Here is a 15,605-nt window from a genome sequence, read left to right on the forward strand (position 1 = left end):
CTGTACATCTCCTAGGTCCTCTATGCCCCGTCTCTCTCAAACACGCCGTTTTCTACAAAGTCCTTCCTTCTGACAAGCGCAGTCTGCTCTGATTGGCCAGCTGACCCAGTGCATTGTGATTGGCCGAACACCTCAAGCACTCGTCGGAAATGTAATGCCCCTTTCCATAATTGCAAGCTTCAACTTTCAAAATAAATGTAAAGACAGTTAATAATGTCCTTTAGTTTTACCATCAGTTCAAGACCAAAGAGGAACAGAGTATCGTGACAGACACAGTGATGAAGCTCGTATGAGTTTGCAGTACACAAGCCACGGACGGTTAAGACAGCTGACTCCACTGTGTGACCCTGTCTCTCACTCTTTCATACACACACACACACACACACACACAATGCACTAAACTCCACATTTGAACATTCAATAGCAAATACTTAAACTAATAACAAAACATAGTTCCAGTAGCTGATTCAGAAGCACCAGATTTTCGTAGCATAGTCAGAATGACCTCCTCTCCTAAGTTCATGAAATGGTCGTCCATTAAATGCTTTGCTGTTCTGTTGTAAGTAATCTTAAAGATTCCTAAATGCATACTTTCAGAAGGCCAAATAAAGTTATTTTGCTTTTCTACTAGACACACACAGCATCTCCCTGACATGACTACTTCAACACTAACTGTGTTACTGAACACCTTCTTTCTTTGCGTGAACATTTGGGCGGCATTACGCAGATATTTCCACATAGTGACGTAGACATGTGGGGGCGGGTTAGAATGAGCCATTTTAAGAGGGTGTGGACAAATATCTCTTTGGATTTGAGACTTAAGTCTTTGTAACTTTACAGATCTACATTATGCACCAAGAGCTTGAACACCTCAAAGAGAAAGAAAACATTTAAATAGCATCATATGATACTGAGATACTGGGAGATTACACAAGAATCTAATATTGGTTTTCGCTCTGGGTTATGAAATCTGTTCTATGGTTGCTTATCATCTGCTGTAGTGCAAACAGAATTTAATATCAAGTCATGGGCCAAAGAAGGACTTGATGACAAAGGAGACAGCATAGAACTGCAGTGGAACACGTCCAAGATGACCTGAAAGACTATGCAGAGTATTTAACACCTACGTTATATGTGAACACATGACATACAACATGCATACTGAAGTATTTATATCATCTTGCTTTTTTCAGCATCTCGCACCATGTGTTTAAGACAACACAAGGATGATGTAGTTTAGCTCTGAAAGTTTATTGCAAATCACTGAATATCATTTGACTTTTTTTTTAACTGGTTAACTTTTAGTTAGCCTAATGTTTTAGTTATGCCATAATTTGATATAATTTATGATCCTCATTATTTTGAATATATATCTACTCATATGGTGCAAATATGGTTTATAGCAGGTGTTAGGCAGGTGTAATGTCAAACAAAAAAAATTAAATCACCCAAAAATGTCAATTCTGTCATCATTTAACTGACACAACCAATAAAAACTTCAGAATGAGCTGTGTGCCGGAGTTTGCACTGAAGTTGATTGGGGGAATATTCTGCATGCGTATCATTCGCCTGTCTGTCAATGAGAGGAAGCCACGCCCTATTTTGGAGTTCCCGCCCCTATTTGGAGATCTTCAGGCTGCAGTTATACCCTTCTCTTTTTTTTACCATAAAATTTACAGATTTTCTTTTTACAGTGCAGTTGCTATAGAATAATCCCTAGTTACCAGTACTTCTGCTAGTCTAGTATCAGTCAGTATTATTTCACAATAATGTTTCTTAACACACGTTTCATGATTTTTTTTTCCAAAGGTAAAATGCTGTAGATTATACAGCTCTCATTTCCAGACAAATGCACATAACATCAAAACAATCAATCCAGTATTTAACTTTATTTTTACCCAAACCATCCTACTGCTTCTTTCCATGTTTGACAGCAAGTAGTCACAATTTTCTCATGCCGTTATTTGAATCTCTTGAATTTGTGAAGTTGCTGTTTACTGTATCTCCTAAAAAAGTTGTGCATGCAAAGGTCTAAAGAGTGTTAAATATTAAGTGCTTCCTCCACAAACAACAATAAATAATTGTGTTCTTCTCTTTTGTCAAATGCTGGGCTATATGCAAAAGACATCAATAGTAGACTAAATAAATGAATAATGGCTTTCAGTCAAGTTTATTTGTGCATGGCCATCAGTAATTTTACAGATTCATAAATAAATTGGGGATAATATAATGTGCACTCCAATTAAACTGGTTTCATTATGCAATTTCCACCCTCTTTCTCTCCTTGTTAAACAAGCCACACTCACGGCTGAACATCTATGGCTGTATGAAAAACAATAACTTATAATCTGATGTGCCAGTAAAGTGAAACAAAAATATAAATGACAGTTTTGCATAAATTAAAGTGTGTTCTGAATCAGATTTAGTGTTTTATCAACTGCAAGAATCGAGTAACATGACTAACATGATTTAATTTCAATATCTTTGTTATCTTATCAGCACTACTACAAACAATAAAAACTTCATTATATACATGCAGTAGACATGTTTAGATGGTTAAGCCTACTAAAACATTCCCTTTATGATTTAGCATACTGAACCCACTTTGAAGTTTGCAAAACCTGGGTTATGGATGTTGTTTGTTATAGGCTACATGTTCACTAAAACCTGAGAATGTGACACAAAGCGATAGACGGTTATTACTATCATAGCAATATGCTGATTATGCCCATATTTAATGGTTAAAACCGCTTTCTTTTAAAACATGTTTAAGGCATTATTTGATCTGATGCCCACAGCTGTGTTTTTTATATGATCTCTTTGTGTCCAGGCGCCTCTTATCAGACCCTTCATTTGGCGCCCATGGCAACTAGGTTGAGAGACGGGACACAGAAAGAGAGGGGGAAGTGAAGATAAGAGACGAAAAAGATGAAGTCTGTAAATGACAGCTTGCTGCTTAAAAGACAAAAGAACAAAAGATGTAAATGTAGAGGAAGTGTTGGGGATGCCAAGCTATTGTTTATTTTACAAAGATTTATGCATGTTTGGATGAGTGCAAAGTTTGACTTTCAGGATCCAATGCAAATAACAGAGAAGAGGAAATTAATATGAAATAAGAATAAATGTTGACGCTCTTGTAACCCTAAAGGAATGATAAAGCACCAGTCTGAAGGCAGCAGGGAAAATTCCACGAACTGTGTTTCCTCCTTAACAAGGAAAAGCACACTCATTGCATTTATCTTTTGACATAGGAATTCAGTGAATTTGTTAGGCAGAAAGATTATAATAATCTATGAACTCTGAGGTCAGTGAGGGTCTGAGTAAGGAAAATCGAAACGAATTAAGAGTGACAAAACCTCTGACTTTTTCTTTTTTTGACAGATATACATAAGTCACATGGCAGAAGCCCCATGACATGAAACTAATGGTTGATTAGATGTATTCAAGATGTTTGTCTTCAGGCAGAAATAAAGTTTTTTTTTTGTTGTTCTCCCTGTTAGTTTCTAATTGTAACACAAACGTGTAGGTTACACCATTTTTTAAAACAAACTCATGAATCTCTTCACAACTTGTCCTGTGTCATGACTAAAATAGACTAAAAGCACTGAAAGCATTCAGTTTATGATAACCACTATCCTACATGGTCTGTTGTGAATAGTTTTTTTTTTTTTTTTTAGCTAACTTTGTATAGGCTAGGGGTATGTTTGCTGTAAACCTGTATTTGGCTAATTAGTTTAACAATGTTTTTGTAAACAGCACATCTTCGCATGTGTCCGGTGTCCTGACATTTTATCCTACCCGTCAGATTTTCCTACAAGGCACAGAAAAATTTGCAAAGTCATCATGCCATAGACAGATCTCTGTAATTTGGTCATCCCACGGAGCATGTACTTCTCGAGTCAGTGGATCACGCGGAGTATCGCGATATTTGTGCAGGACCTATTTAAACACCGACCACAAGCGGGAGTTCACACTCGTTCATTGACACACACTCGGGTTGTTGAAACACTTGAAGGTAAGCAGTACTCTGTTAAAACTTGTCTTTTCTTTCCTCTGAAAATGCGAATGATGCGAAGTAACCGGACACGTTTTCATGCTTTTGTATATCATTGAAATCTCCCTGTAATCTCGTGACTGTATTTGGAGGGAGAGTTTCGTTTTTCGTTTTATGTAATGTGATATATAACGTTAGCTACATTTATGATGCGTATTTACATAACTTTTAATTATTGATGTATTGTGAATTGTTGCCTTGTAAACTTTTTAATGCACTTAACTTTGAAGGAAAGTGCTTTGAAGTTAAACTAATTAAAATTTTCTCAATGCTTCTGATGTGCAAACATATCTGAGTGTTCTAATTTTTAAATTACATAATGAAATTATTATTATAATAATCATTTTTTTATATTCATATAAACAAACTTTATAATAATAACTTTACTATGACACTAAGTATCTGTGTGTTGCAAGTGAAGGAAATCTTGACATAACGAAATAACAACATAACGTCCTTCCTGAGGACTAACTGGCATATTCTACTCTTTTCATGTCTATATCAAGCTGTTAATCATGGATCAATAAATTTGGCATATATTCTTTAAGGTTTTTTTTTTCACTTCTGAAATGTGGTATTAACGTTTTGTTTATTTGTTTTTCTACAAACATTTACTATTAGTTCTTTTTTTATAGTTTTTATTTTTGTTTTTATATTATTGTCTCTTGACCCTAGCAGAAAATGGCAGCTGGGAAAGCACATATTGGCAAGCCTGCTCCAGACTTCACAGCCAAAGCTGTGATGCCAGATGGACAGTTTAAAGATCTCAGTTTGTCTGACTACAAAGGTATAACCTAAACATTAATGAAGTGAAGAAAAGCTGTCAATGCACAAGCAGAATGTGATATGTGAAGAAAATGTCACATTTATCTGTAAATATTATGCATTTGTAAAAAAATAAAAAAATAAAAATAAGTGTGCAAGTAAGTATTGTCAGGTAACTCAAGGGTGTGACTTTGGATCACACATTTTTATTAACAATAATACCATAGACTGTCTAAACAGGATAGTACACATTGTGTAACATTGTCTACACACTGTGCACTTCAGGCAAATATGTTTCTATTGTTTCTAGGGAAGTATGTCGTGTTATTCTTCTATCCATTGGATTTCACCTTTGTGTGTCCCACTGAGATCATCGCCTTCAGTGATGCAGTCGAGGAGTTCAGGAAGATCAACTGTGAGGTCATTGGTGCTTCTGTTGATTCCCACTTCTGTCATCTTGCCTGGTGAGCGATAAAGATGAAGAAAAAACACATTCAAACTAAACGACTCATTTAATACTTTTTTGTATATTTAATAGTTTTCCCTGATTGATTCTAAAGCTGTTTTGGAGACATAAACGGCCTGTTGCATGTTTAAGAAACAGAAATGAGCAACCGTGATCTTACACCAGTGTTACCGTAGCATCACTATTTTAACATTTTGAATTAGATTGTTTTTATCTTTTCATTTAAAGTTTTAGTTATTTTATAGCATTTTTGTCATAGTAATTTGTTTTTAAAATGTCTATATACTTTATATTATGTTTTAGTTACTATTGTTTAGTTACTACCTTACATTGCCTTAGAAACCATAGAGGGAATAAAATATATAATTATAACTATTTCACGTCAGTTACTGTAATTTTTCGAATGGTTTTAGTTTTTTAGATTTAGTTAATGATAATAAATCTGTCTCACACCGATGATGTGATTCCTCATTATAAGAAACCCCATACTGTTACCTGTTATACTCTACTCTTGATATTGATTATTCACAGTGTTGGGGAGTAACTAGTTACATGTAACGGCGTTACGTAATTTAATTACAAAATTATTGTAACTGTAATTAGTTACAGTTACTACGAAAAAATGAGTAATTAAATTACAGTTACTTATGAAATTTTTTACGATTACAAAGGGGATTACATTTGAATATTTACACACATCCACATACAGATTTAACTGATTTCTTTCCCAAATTGCACTGACTATTCTGAGACATACCGCCCTAATAATTTCCGGGATGCGGAAACACAGTCTAATTCGTAGAATCCAGTCATAAAAACGGAATGCCTAACGCGGACGGAATATGCCACATTTTGGATGACTAAATCAAAAGTAGGTCAGTACACTTGAATCAAAACATGACATCGACTAGTGTCTGTGAATATTAAGCCCCAAAAATGCAAAATATGACTTGCACATGCTGCGTGTCTGTGGAGATCAGGCGCGGACTGGACACCGGGAGAACCGGGACAATTCTCGGTGGCCTGGCAGCCGATTTTGCCCCACTATTTAATATCATTATTGTATAATTGCCTGCCGAATGTACTAAAGCGATCATTTGCGAATCCGCCATTTGATTATTAAATCTCTAATAAGTCATGAAGTGTTAGTCATGACTCGCGCGCTCTCCGAGCCTCCGCCAAACGGTTTGGATCAGACTCAGAGTAATCAATGCGAGAGAGAGAGAGAGAGAGAGAGAGAGAAAGAGAGAGAATACAGTGGACTGCTGGAGCAGAGAAGCAGAACTAGTGTTCAGGGTTTCAGGTCAGTTTCATCTGTAAAGATGCTTTTTTGTCTTTGTTTTTTTATTTATTTAATCAAGCAGCAGCACGTTGCTCATCAGTCATCACTCAAAATACTATATAAAGCACATCATTATTATCTGTTGTAATGTTACAGTAGTAATTTAGCTGAAAAAAATTCAGATTTTTTTTATAGGTTTAGGGGGAGCTATGACAGACAACAACACAACCCTTACGAAAATTAACATTTTAATATTTAACTATAAATCCAGAGAAAATGGTTACTATTGTTTAACTGTGGTAACCAAAAATGTAAAATTATTTTACAAATGTATTTATTTAAGAATAAATACAAATCCATTTGCAAAAAAAAAAAAAAAAAGGTTATTTTACTTTTATATAGGCTAATAAAAGCATGGTTAATTTTTGTAAGGGAAAAACATGACTCGTGTACAGTATTAGGATTTTCCTATAAAGATATTGTAGTATTGTAGAGTATTGTATTGTAAAGTATAGTTTTGTTCAATCTTGAGTATTAAAGTCACGAGAGATGGATAACAGGGCAAAATAAAGAGACTGAAGAGAAAAATGGAAGTGAAGGTGCAGTTCAGGAGAGAACTTTTAATTATTTTGCATGTCCCCAAATTAAAGATTTAAACCTTTTTTATGTCAGGTCCATGCAAAAAATAGTTTTGTCCATGAATTTGTTTGTATGAGTTTGAATTTTCCAGTCTGATTTTTTTCCCAGTCCGCCCCTCCTGTAAATTAATGGCAAAGACATGGTTTCATTTACTACACATAGGCCTACTGAAGCTCGCAGTGTTTTCAACCTCTGCCGCCTCAATATAGGAGTACACGAGCACATAAACATAATTTCTAGAACTGCTCTGTGTCACTTCATGTGCATTTTACTTATTTTGAGAAAACTATCATCATATACAAAAAGACAGCAGTTTAAAAAAACACCAATGTTTCAGGAGTTTATTACACAGAATATGTCACATGCTTATTAGATAACTGTATTTAAGTTGATGTATATGCTTTTATTTATTATTCTTTAATTTTCACAAATTTAGAAAAGTAATCAAAAAGTACTCAAAAGTAATTAGTTACATTACTTTAATAAAGTAATTGAAAAAGTTACACTACTATTACATTTTAAACAGGGTAACTTGTAATCTGTAACCTATTACATTTCCAAAGTAACCTTCCCAACACTGATTATTCATGGGCTACAGACGGAGTTACTCAATATTAATGAAGTTACTAATGAATGACAATGTTTTATCTGTGTGATCATTACAGGATAAACACACCACGGAAACAAGGTGGTTTAGGGCATATGAATGTCCCACTGGTGGCAGATTCGCTCCGCTCCATATCTCAAGACTATGGTGTTCTTAAGGAGGATGAGGGTATTGCATACAGGTATGAAGGGACTATTTAAATTCAAAAGAATATTATCAAAATTTAGTAGACAAAAAAAAGGAGTCAGTATACATGCTGTTCTTTCGAACTCTCTAAAATGTTAAGCAGCACAGCTGTTTTTAGCAGTGACAATAATACAAATAAAAGTTTTTCAGCAGCAAATCAGCATATTAGAATGTGTGTATATATATATATATATATATATATATATGTGTGTGTATATATATTTGTATTTTTCTAGTATGTTGTATGGTTAAAAAGATTAAAATAAAACAATTCAGGTCTCTCTTTTACTATTGACTTCTTCTTTTTTCTTTCCTAACTTAGAGGACTTTTCATCATTGATGACAAAGGCATTCTGAGGCAGATAACCATCAATGATCTTCCAGTGGGACGCTCCATTGATGAAACCCTGCGCTTGGTGCAGGCCTTCCAGTTCACTGACAAACATGGAGAAGGTACTCCATGCAGATTTTCTCATCTTTGAACTGGCGGTGCTTCTAGATTTTTACGTGTTGTTCCTTTTATACAGAACAGTATGTTCAATGTAATATCAAAACAATAGAGAGAAATCATTTTGACAACACCAATATTAAATATAAATTTGTCTTTTGTTGTTGCTAATTTTCCCTAGTTTGTCCAGCCGGATGGAAGCCCGGAAAAGACACTATTAAGCCTGACATCCAGCAGAGCAAAGAATACTTCTCCAAGCAACACTAAAAAACACACACTAGACAGTGCAGAATAGTCTAATGGGCCTGTAAAACATGAAATACTGCTAGTGGTTAGCCTAGCACATCCATGTAGGAGTGGTAATGAAGCTACCTGAAATGTATTGTAACGTTTAGTATGTATAGTGTGTCTTATGGTGTTTTTTGTTGTGAAAAGAGATGTTATATAGTGGGGACCAGCTTATTGTATTGTCACAAATTCTTGCATTTCAAACAAACCATTTTTTAACAATAAATGTTTTTAACAATAAATATTGTTAAAATAACAATTTTAACAATATTTTTTTTTTTATTATTTATTTGTTTTATTTATTACATAAGTTTTGGAACAGTAAAGACAACATTGTTCTATTTTACTGTGGAGTCAAGAAAGATCAGCATGATTAGAGTTTCATCTGAAGTGAGCATAAGTATTGGAACAGTTGCCTCACAAGTCTTTCTAAGTGTTCAGCTGTGTCCTGTGGCATTAATTCTTCAGATATTAAAAACAGGGAATGTGTCTTATCCTTTATATTAATTGCTTCTGCATTCTAAGTCTTGCATGCGATGATGAAACACACAAACCAGAATGAAGCTGACTCTGAAAGAAAAGTCAAGTAATTTGGATGCTAAAAGAAAAGAGGAAGTCAATTAGAACTATAGGAAAACAAAGGGCATGGAGAAATCAAGAGTTTGGAAACTACCGGCGATATCAGCAACCAACGACGACCTGATCAGCTGAGAAAAACAACAGTAGTTGATGACAGACAAATCATAAAAGCTGTGAAAATGAACCCTGAAAAACAACCTCCAGAAAGATGGGGTGATGCTCTGTCAATCTACGTACAGTTCGCAGGAGAAATTGACACAGAAGCTACACCGAAAGATGCAAACCTCTGGTCAGCACCAAAAATAGAAAGGCAAGATTCTTCACAAATGTGAGCCAGTAGAGTTTTGGAACTGAGTTGATGGACCATGAGACAAATATTAACCTTTATCTAAATGATTGGAAAGCAAAAGTGTGGAGAAAAACTGCAAATGATCCTAAGCATACAAGCTCATCTGTAAAGCTTGGTGGAGCTGGTGTCATGACATGGGCATGCATGGCTGTCTCCAGAACAGGACCTCTTCATTTTAATAATGACTTTATGTATGATGGCTGTAGCAGAATGAATTTGGAATGGTACAAAATTATCTTGGCTACAAATATTCAAGAAAATGCCACCAAACTCATTAGAAAGCACTTCATATTGGATCAGGACAATGACCCAAAACACCCTGCCAGTTCAGTCAAGGACTTTATCAGGGCAAAGAAATGTGAAGTCTGAGATTGCCCAAATCAGTCTCCAGATTTAAATCTGATTGAACATTAATTTCACCAGCTGAAGAGGAGACTAAAGAAAGAAACTCCCCAAAACAAGCAACAGTTGGAGACTCACTGCAATTTTTGATCAAATAAATGCAGTCTTATTGAGTAATTAGAAAAATATATATCTTATCGATCCCGACCTTTTGAATGGTATTGTTTATAGTTTTGCAATATGCTGCCAAATAAATTTACATTCATGCAAAAACATCTGAAATATCAATTCACTTCACATAGACTAATCCTCTCCCCATTTTTCTTTGTTTCAGTAATGTGAATAGGAACATGAGCGTGACATTGGAGGACACAAAGAAAGCTTCAACGCTCTTGATCAGGAAGCTGTTCCTCCTCACGCAGAATCGGCTTTGCCGTCAGAAGACGGTAAGTAGCTGAAACAGACATTTTTAGAAGGTTATTAAAGCTTCCTCTCAGAAAGCTCCTAATTTAGCTGAAACAATTCTACGAAGGAGTCTTAGAATAAAGCGATTCAGGACCAATTTATATATATTCTTACTCTTTTTTTACCATGCTGTTAATGTTGTACTTAAGGTATCTGATAGGAAATGAACAGCGACACAATAAGGTTCTGAAAGTGCTGTAATTGTTTGATCACTTTGCTTGTAGAAGGTTATGACAGACCCCAATCATCAAGTTTTTTTTTTAGTTGCCAAATATGTCTACTGTAATGTCTTTTTACAGTAACTCACTGTCATGCATTTTGTGTAATGCATTTCTTCTCCCTCTTTATGTTTTGTTGATTTGATGTTGATTTGCTCCACTGCTAAAGAAACTCTTAAGCCTCTTAACAGTTCTCGTCAGTACTCCTAACAATTTAGGCTCTTTTAAGGCTTTCTGAATTACTTTCTTCTTTACTAGGATTTTTTCTTTGAATTTTGTCACTAGGAGCAACTCTCTGCACTAAGAATAATCATAAATATGGGTCTGATATTGTGTTCTGCACACGTCCTAAAAAAAGTGAAGCCAAAACATTTTGATCTCCATCTGGTGGCTGGCTGCATAAACCCTGCTCTCTTCATGTAAACCAATCACTTGAGCCAAAAAAAATTCAAATCACACTTCAAATATTCCCCCCCCCCCCCCCAGATGGATTCCATCATTTTAGGCAGTTCTTTTCACGCTGGTATGTTGAAGCGTTCGATTTTCCATTAAGTTTGCTTGTAGTTAGATATTCTTTGTAATAAAAGCAGGGTGTGGTGTCATTGGGTCTGTGGGAGTTTGGGCGGGATTTGATACCGCGGTCCACCTCACAATCACTACTGTAATGACTGGGCTTCAAATGATTCACTACTGCTCAGAATCTGGCTCCCAGTGACATCATCAGCACAAGATGACAGTGGCCATATCTGGGTTATTTTGACTTCACTTTCTATAATCTTTGACTTCACTTTTCAGAATCTATTGCACAGTTCAAACAGCCCCAAAAAAGCTATAACAAAGGTAATATATGTATATATTTAAGTTAATATTCATAAAATGTCTTTTTTTCTACTGACTGGGAAATAAGTTCTAGAGCTGATATACTTTTTGAGCGGACTTCCTGTTTGTAGTTAGAAAATCATCTTTTCACTGATTGTACAAAATGATGCTGAATTTATGGCACATCAGTTGCTGGTTACATATGAGTATACATATAATAAACAATGCTTCAAACTACCTTACATGAGATGTTCCTTCATTATGCACAAGCTTGATTAAAACAATGTACTGCTTTTTGTCATTAGTTCAAATATATTACATGCATATAGTTTACCTATTCAATTGCTTGAAAACTGCATACATTCACAGAACAAGTGATGTCTGTTAAACCGGTACATTAACCAATTATAGCTATTTAATTATCAAATATAATGACAGTTACTTTATAATAATGCAGTTTATACTCTTACGCTCATTAAGAATTGCACCATCCTACAGTACAGGCACTTGTGTAAATAATATTCACAGACAGCTGTCATTATTTGACAGAAATTGGGTTGGCAAGCTAAACATGTTCCATTAGTATTGAACTTGAACACATTTCAATTACTATAGTTAGTCTTTAGGGTACGTAGGTAGTTCAACATTGAGATCTTGCTGGAAGATTCAATCAATAATCTGCAACCAGAATATGTCTTGCTCGGGTTCAGAAAAGACTGTCCACATCACCCATCTCCACCACCAGTCTTCAACTGAGAGTCAAATTCAATGGTCACCAGGCTATTTTCTCTTCCAATACCTAAAGTCAGTAAAAAAGTCATGTTTAATTTGAGTACAGTGTGTTTAGTGTTACAGAGCAAACACACACAGACAAAAAAATGTTTGGTAACTGTCGCTCCACCTGAGGCCCTGTATCCCCCAAATGGCACCTCCACAGGGGTGATATTGTAGTTGTTGATGAAGCAAGATCCAGCCTGCAGGTTTTCTATAACACGATGGGCTCTCTTAACATCTCTGGTGAGTCAGAAACAGACAGGAAGAGAACATGAGCAATTGGGAAAGCCCCAGAAATAACACCCATTCACAAAAACTACTGTTCAAAAGTTCAAAAAAAATTACACTCTATCACCGTTGCCTCAAAAATATTAAGCAGCACTACTATTTTCAATTTTGATAATGTTCCTTTAGCACCAAATCAGCATATTAGACTGATTTCTGAAGGATCATGTGACACACTGAAGACTGGAGCAATGATGCTGAAAGTTCAACTTTAATCACAGGAATAAACAACATTTTTAAATGTATTAAAATAGAAAACGGACATTTTTAATTGTGTTGCTTTTTTTACAATATTACCGTTTACTGTATTTTTGATCAAATATATGCAACCTTGGTTAGCATAAGATATTTCTTTCAAAAACATTAAAAACTCAAAATGTTTCAATGGTAGTGTTTAAAAAATAACGTTCACTTTACTTAATAAAGACTCCTGCTGTCAGACCCAGAGCACTGTCACTGGCTCTCCCAAGAACCTCATCCTCGGTCTCAAAGGACAGAACTGACATCACAGGCCCAAAGATTTCCTCTCTGACACATGTAACAATGCAGTTCTTTGTATAGGAAGAAGGAGGCGGGAACCGGCGGACAATCAAATATCTTTAATAATAAAATAAACACAAAACAGCACGACAGCCCTTCACGGATGACTGCCGCGCACAAACAAAAACCAAACACAAAATAAAGTCCAGGCCTGGTCCTCTCTCTTCCTTCACTGTCGTCGCTCCTGTTTTATATCCTTCCATCTCCCCCGTGGGACTCGAGACCGTTGGGTCGAGCAGGTGTCGCTCATTTCCAACCATTTCATAACCGCCCCACTCGTTACACACGTTATGTCATCTGTGCAACCGTCTGAAAACAAAACAAACAACACAGACTGAAGGAAATGAACAGAACAAAAATAGACCACTGAATCTTTCCAAAAAACATGATCTCAGCTGCCAACAACTCACCGAGCACACATGGTGTCATGTAGTTTCCATCTTTTAGTTTAGGATCTGCTGGGATGAAGGGCTCTCTGACTCCCTATCAAGCAAAACTAACTTCCTTAAACCACATCATATAGTAAACCATACAATCATGCTACTATATGAATATTTTCTGAATGTACACCTATACCTCTTTCTTAGCTTGCTTCACATATCCCAGCACCTTGTCCATGTGTGGTTTGCTGACCAGAGCTCCCATACGAGTCTCATCCAACAGAGGGTCTTCGATCTGGAAGCCCTTACTTCTCTGACCACCTCTTTCAAGAAATGAGGAAGAACTGAGCTTTGCACGAAAACTCTGGTGCCATTGCTGCACACCTGCAAGTGAGGGATACAAAAGAATAAATATTAGTTAAAGAGTGTAAAAATAATACTTATTTGTATGAATATGGAGCTACTGAAGAGCATATTTATAGATGCACAATATATAGGTGACCATAAACAGCAAGTGCACCAAAGTGAGTGGGTTTATTAGTGTCCAGTCTGATTTTCCACAATAAATAACACTTTTATTCAGCCAGGATGTTTTTTTTATTATTATTATTTAGAATTGAAAGCAATATTGTAATCATTATTGTGTATTTGGTCTGTACTGTATATTAGCATGGCTGTGATTACAGCCAGGTAGATGAAAATTAGCTTTTATTGGCTAAAAAACAGAGAGGGAAGAAGTTGTATGCTCATACTTTGACTTGACTTAAACTTCAAATACAATACCTGGCCATGAGTGCTCCTCTAACAGCGTTTTCTAGGTCAGTGTCCTCAAAGATGATCAGTGGAGACTTACCACCGAGCTCCAGTGTCACTGGTTTAACCCCTCGGGAGGCCATTTCCATTATCTGTTGGGCTAAAATGTGCATTTGAACAAAGTGCCGTATTACTTAGTGGCCTTTTTCTCAATATATAACATTGGGTATAATAAACACAGCTTGGATTAAAGGAATAGTTTTAACTCTTCTAAAAATGTTCTCACCTTCAGGCCATCCAAAACATGTTTAGTGAGCCAAGTAAAAAAAACTTGTTTTGGATGGAGTGTGGATGTTTTTATCAGCTGTTTGGACTCTCATTCTGACAGCACCCATTGTCTTCAGAGGATCCATTGGTGAGCAATGGACATTTTGCTTACATTTTACATTACATTTTGTTTATCTATGAAGAAACTAATCTTGGATTGCAAGAGAGCAAAGGGTGAACTTTTCTTTTAAAACAGCTGTATGTAGGATTGACACAGAGTCGTTGAACTAGTTATTGCAGTCCAAATAAAAAAAAACAAAACTGGAGAGGGTTTTTTTCACCCGGCCCTTCCTCCTCAGACTTGACGCACACACAGGTTGCCAGATTGAGACACCAACAAGAAACCAAAACAACTACAGACATTCCGGTCTGGAACACACATTTTCAAAGGAGAATAACTGATGGTAGCATTATTTTTCAGATAAACAAGTATGATAACTTAGCATGTTTCTTAAATATCTGCAGACATATTATGGAATTTTAAGCTTTAGTCGAAAACTTACATACAGCAACTTTAAGCAAATTGCAAATGAAATTTTGAAATTGAAATTGAAATCCATTGAAATTGTAGGTAACCAGAACTTAGCAGCTAGAATGTTTGATTTTGGAGGGACAGAAAGCTCTCAGGTCTCATTAAAAATATCTTTATTTGTGTTTGAGGCAAAACATCTCAGCTAGATTTTCTGGAGAAAACGACAGACTTCCCTCATTTATGCATGAATGTGTGGCTTCATGAGTAAACAATTCAATTGTGCACATATTTAATAATCAAAAACTAAATGTGGGTCACGTTGTGACTACAACTTTTCCTTCTTTAATTATGTATTTCTTCCACTATTTTTTTTTTTTAATAAAAAACTCTGGTTGAGTTAACACGGAATGACACTTGTAGCATTTAAAAACTGTAGAGTTTTAGAGTTTTATTATTATTCATTTATAACATATAATTTATTGGCCTATCGGTGGTGGATACCTATATGTAAGGAATATGTTCTGTGATTCTAGTGTTCTAAGACACACTTATAAAACTCATATAACA

The 15,605-nt window shown here is 35.6% G+C and overlaps 1 protein-coding gene and 1 pseudogene across 1 annotated transcript; one reads left to right on the forward strand and one right to left on the reverse strand.

Moving 5' to 3' along the window:
- The first annotated feature begins 4,730 nt into the window (after nt 1-4,730).
- Nucleotides 4,731-8,961, forward strand: LOC132154305 (peroxiredoxin-1). Its single transcript, XM_059562856.1, has 5 exons — nt 4,731-4,841; nt 5,130-5,283; nt 7,872-7,994; nt 8,322-8,452; nt 8,629-8,961. The coding sequence occupies exons 1-5, from the start codon at nt 4,736-4,738 to the stop codon at nt 8,712-8,714; spliced, it is 600 nt and encodes a 199-aa protein (XP_059418839.1). The 5' UTR covers nt 4,731-4,735; the 3' UTR covers nt 8,715-8,961.
- A 3,252-nt stretch (nt 8,962-12,213) lies between these two features.
- Nucleotides 12,214-14,486, reverse strand: LOC132154306 (4-trimethylaminobutyraldehyde dehydrogenase B-like; annotated as a pseudogene).
- Between the last annotated feature and the right edge of the window lie 1,119 nt (nt 14,487-15,605).

Source organism: Carassius carassius, chromosome 12 (genome assembly GCF_963082965.1).
Source record: "Carassius carassius chromosome 12, fCarCar2.1, whole genome shotgun sequence".
Classification (NCBI taxonomy): domain Eukaryota; kingdom Metazoa; phylum Chordata; class Actinopteri; order Cypriniformes; family Cyprinidae; genus Carassius; species Carassius carassius.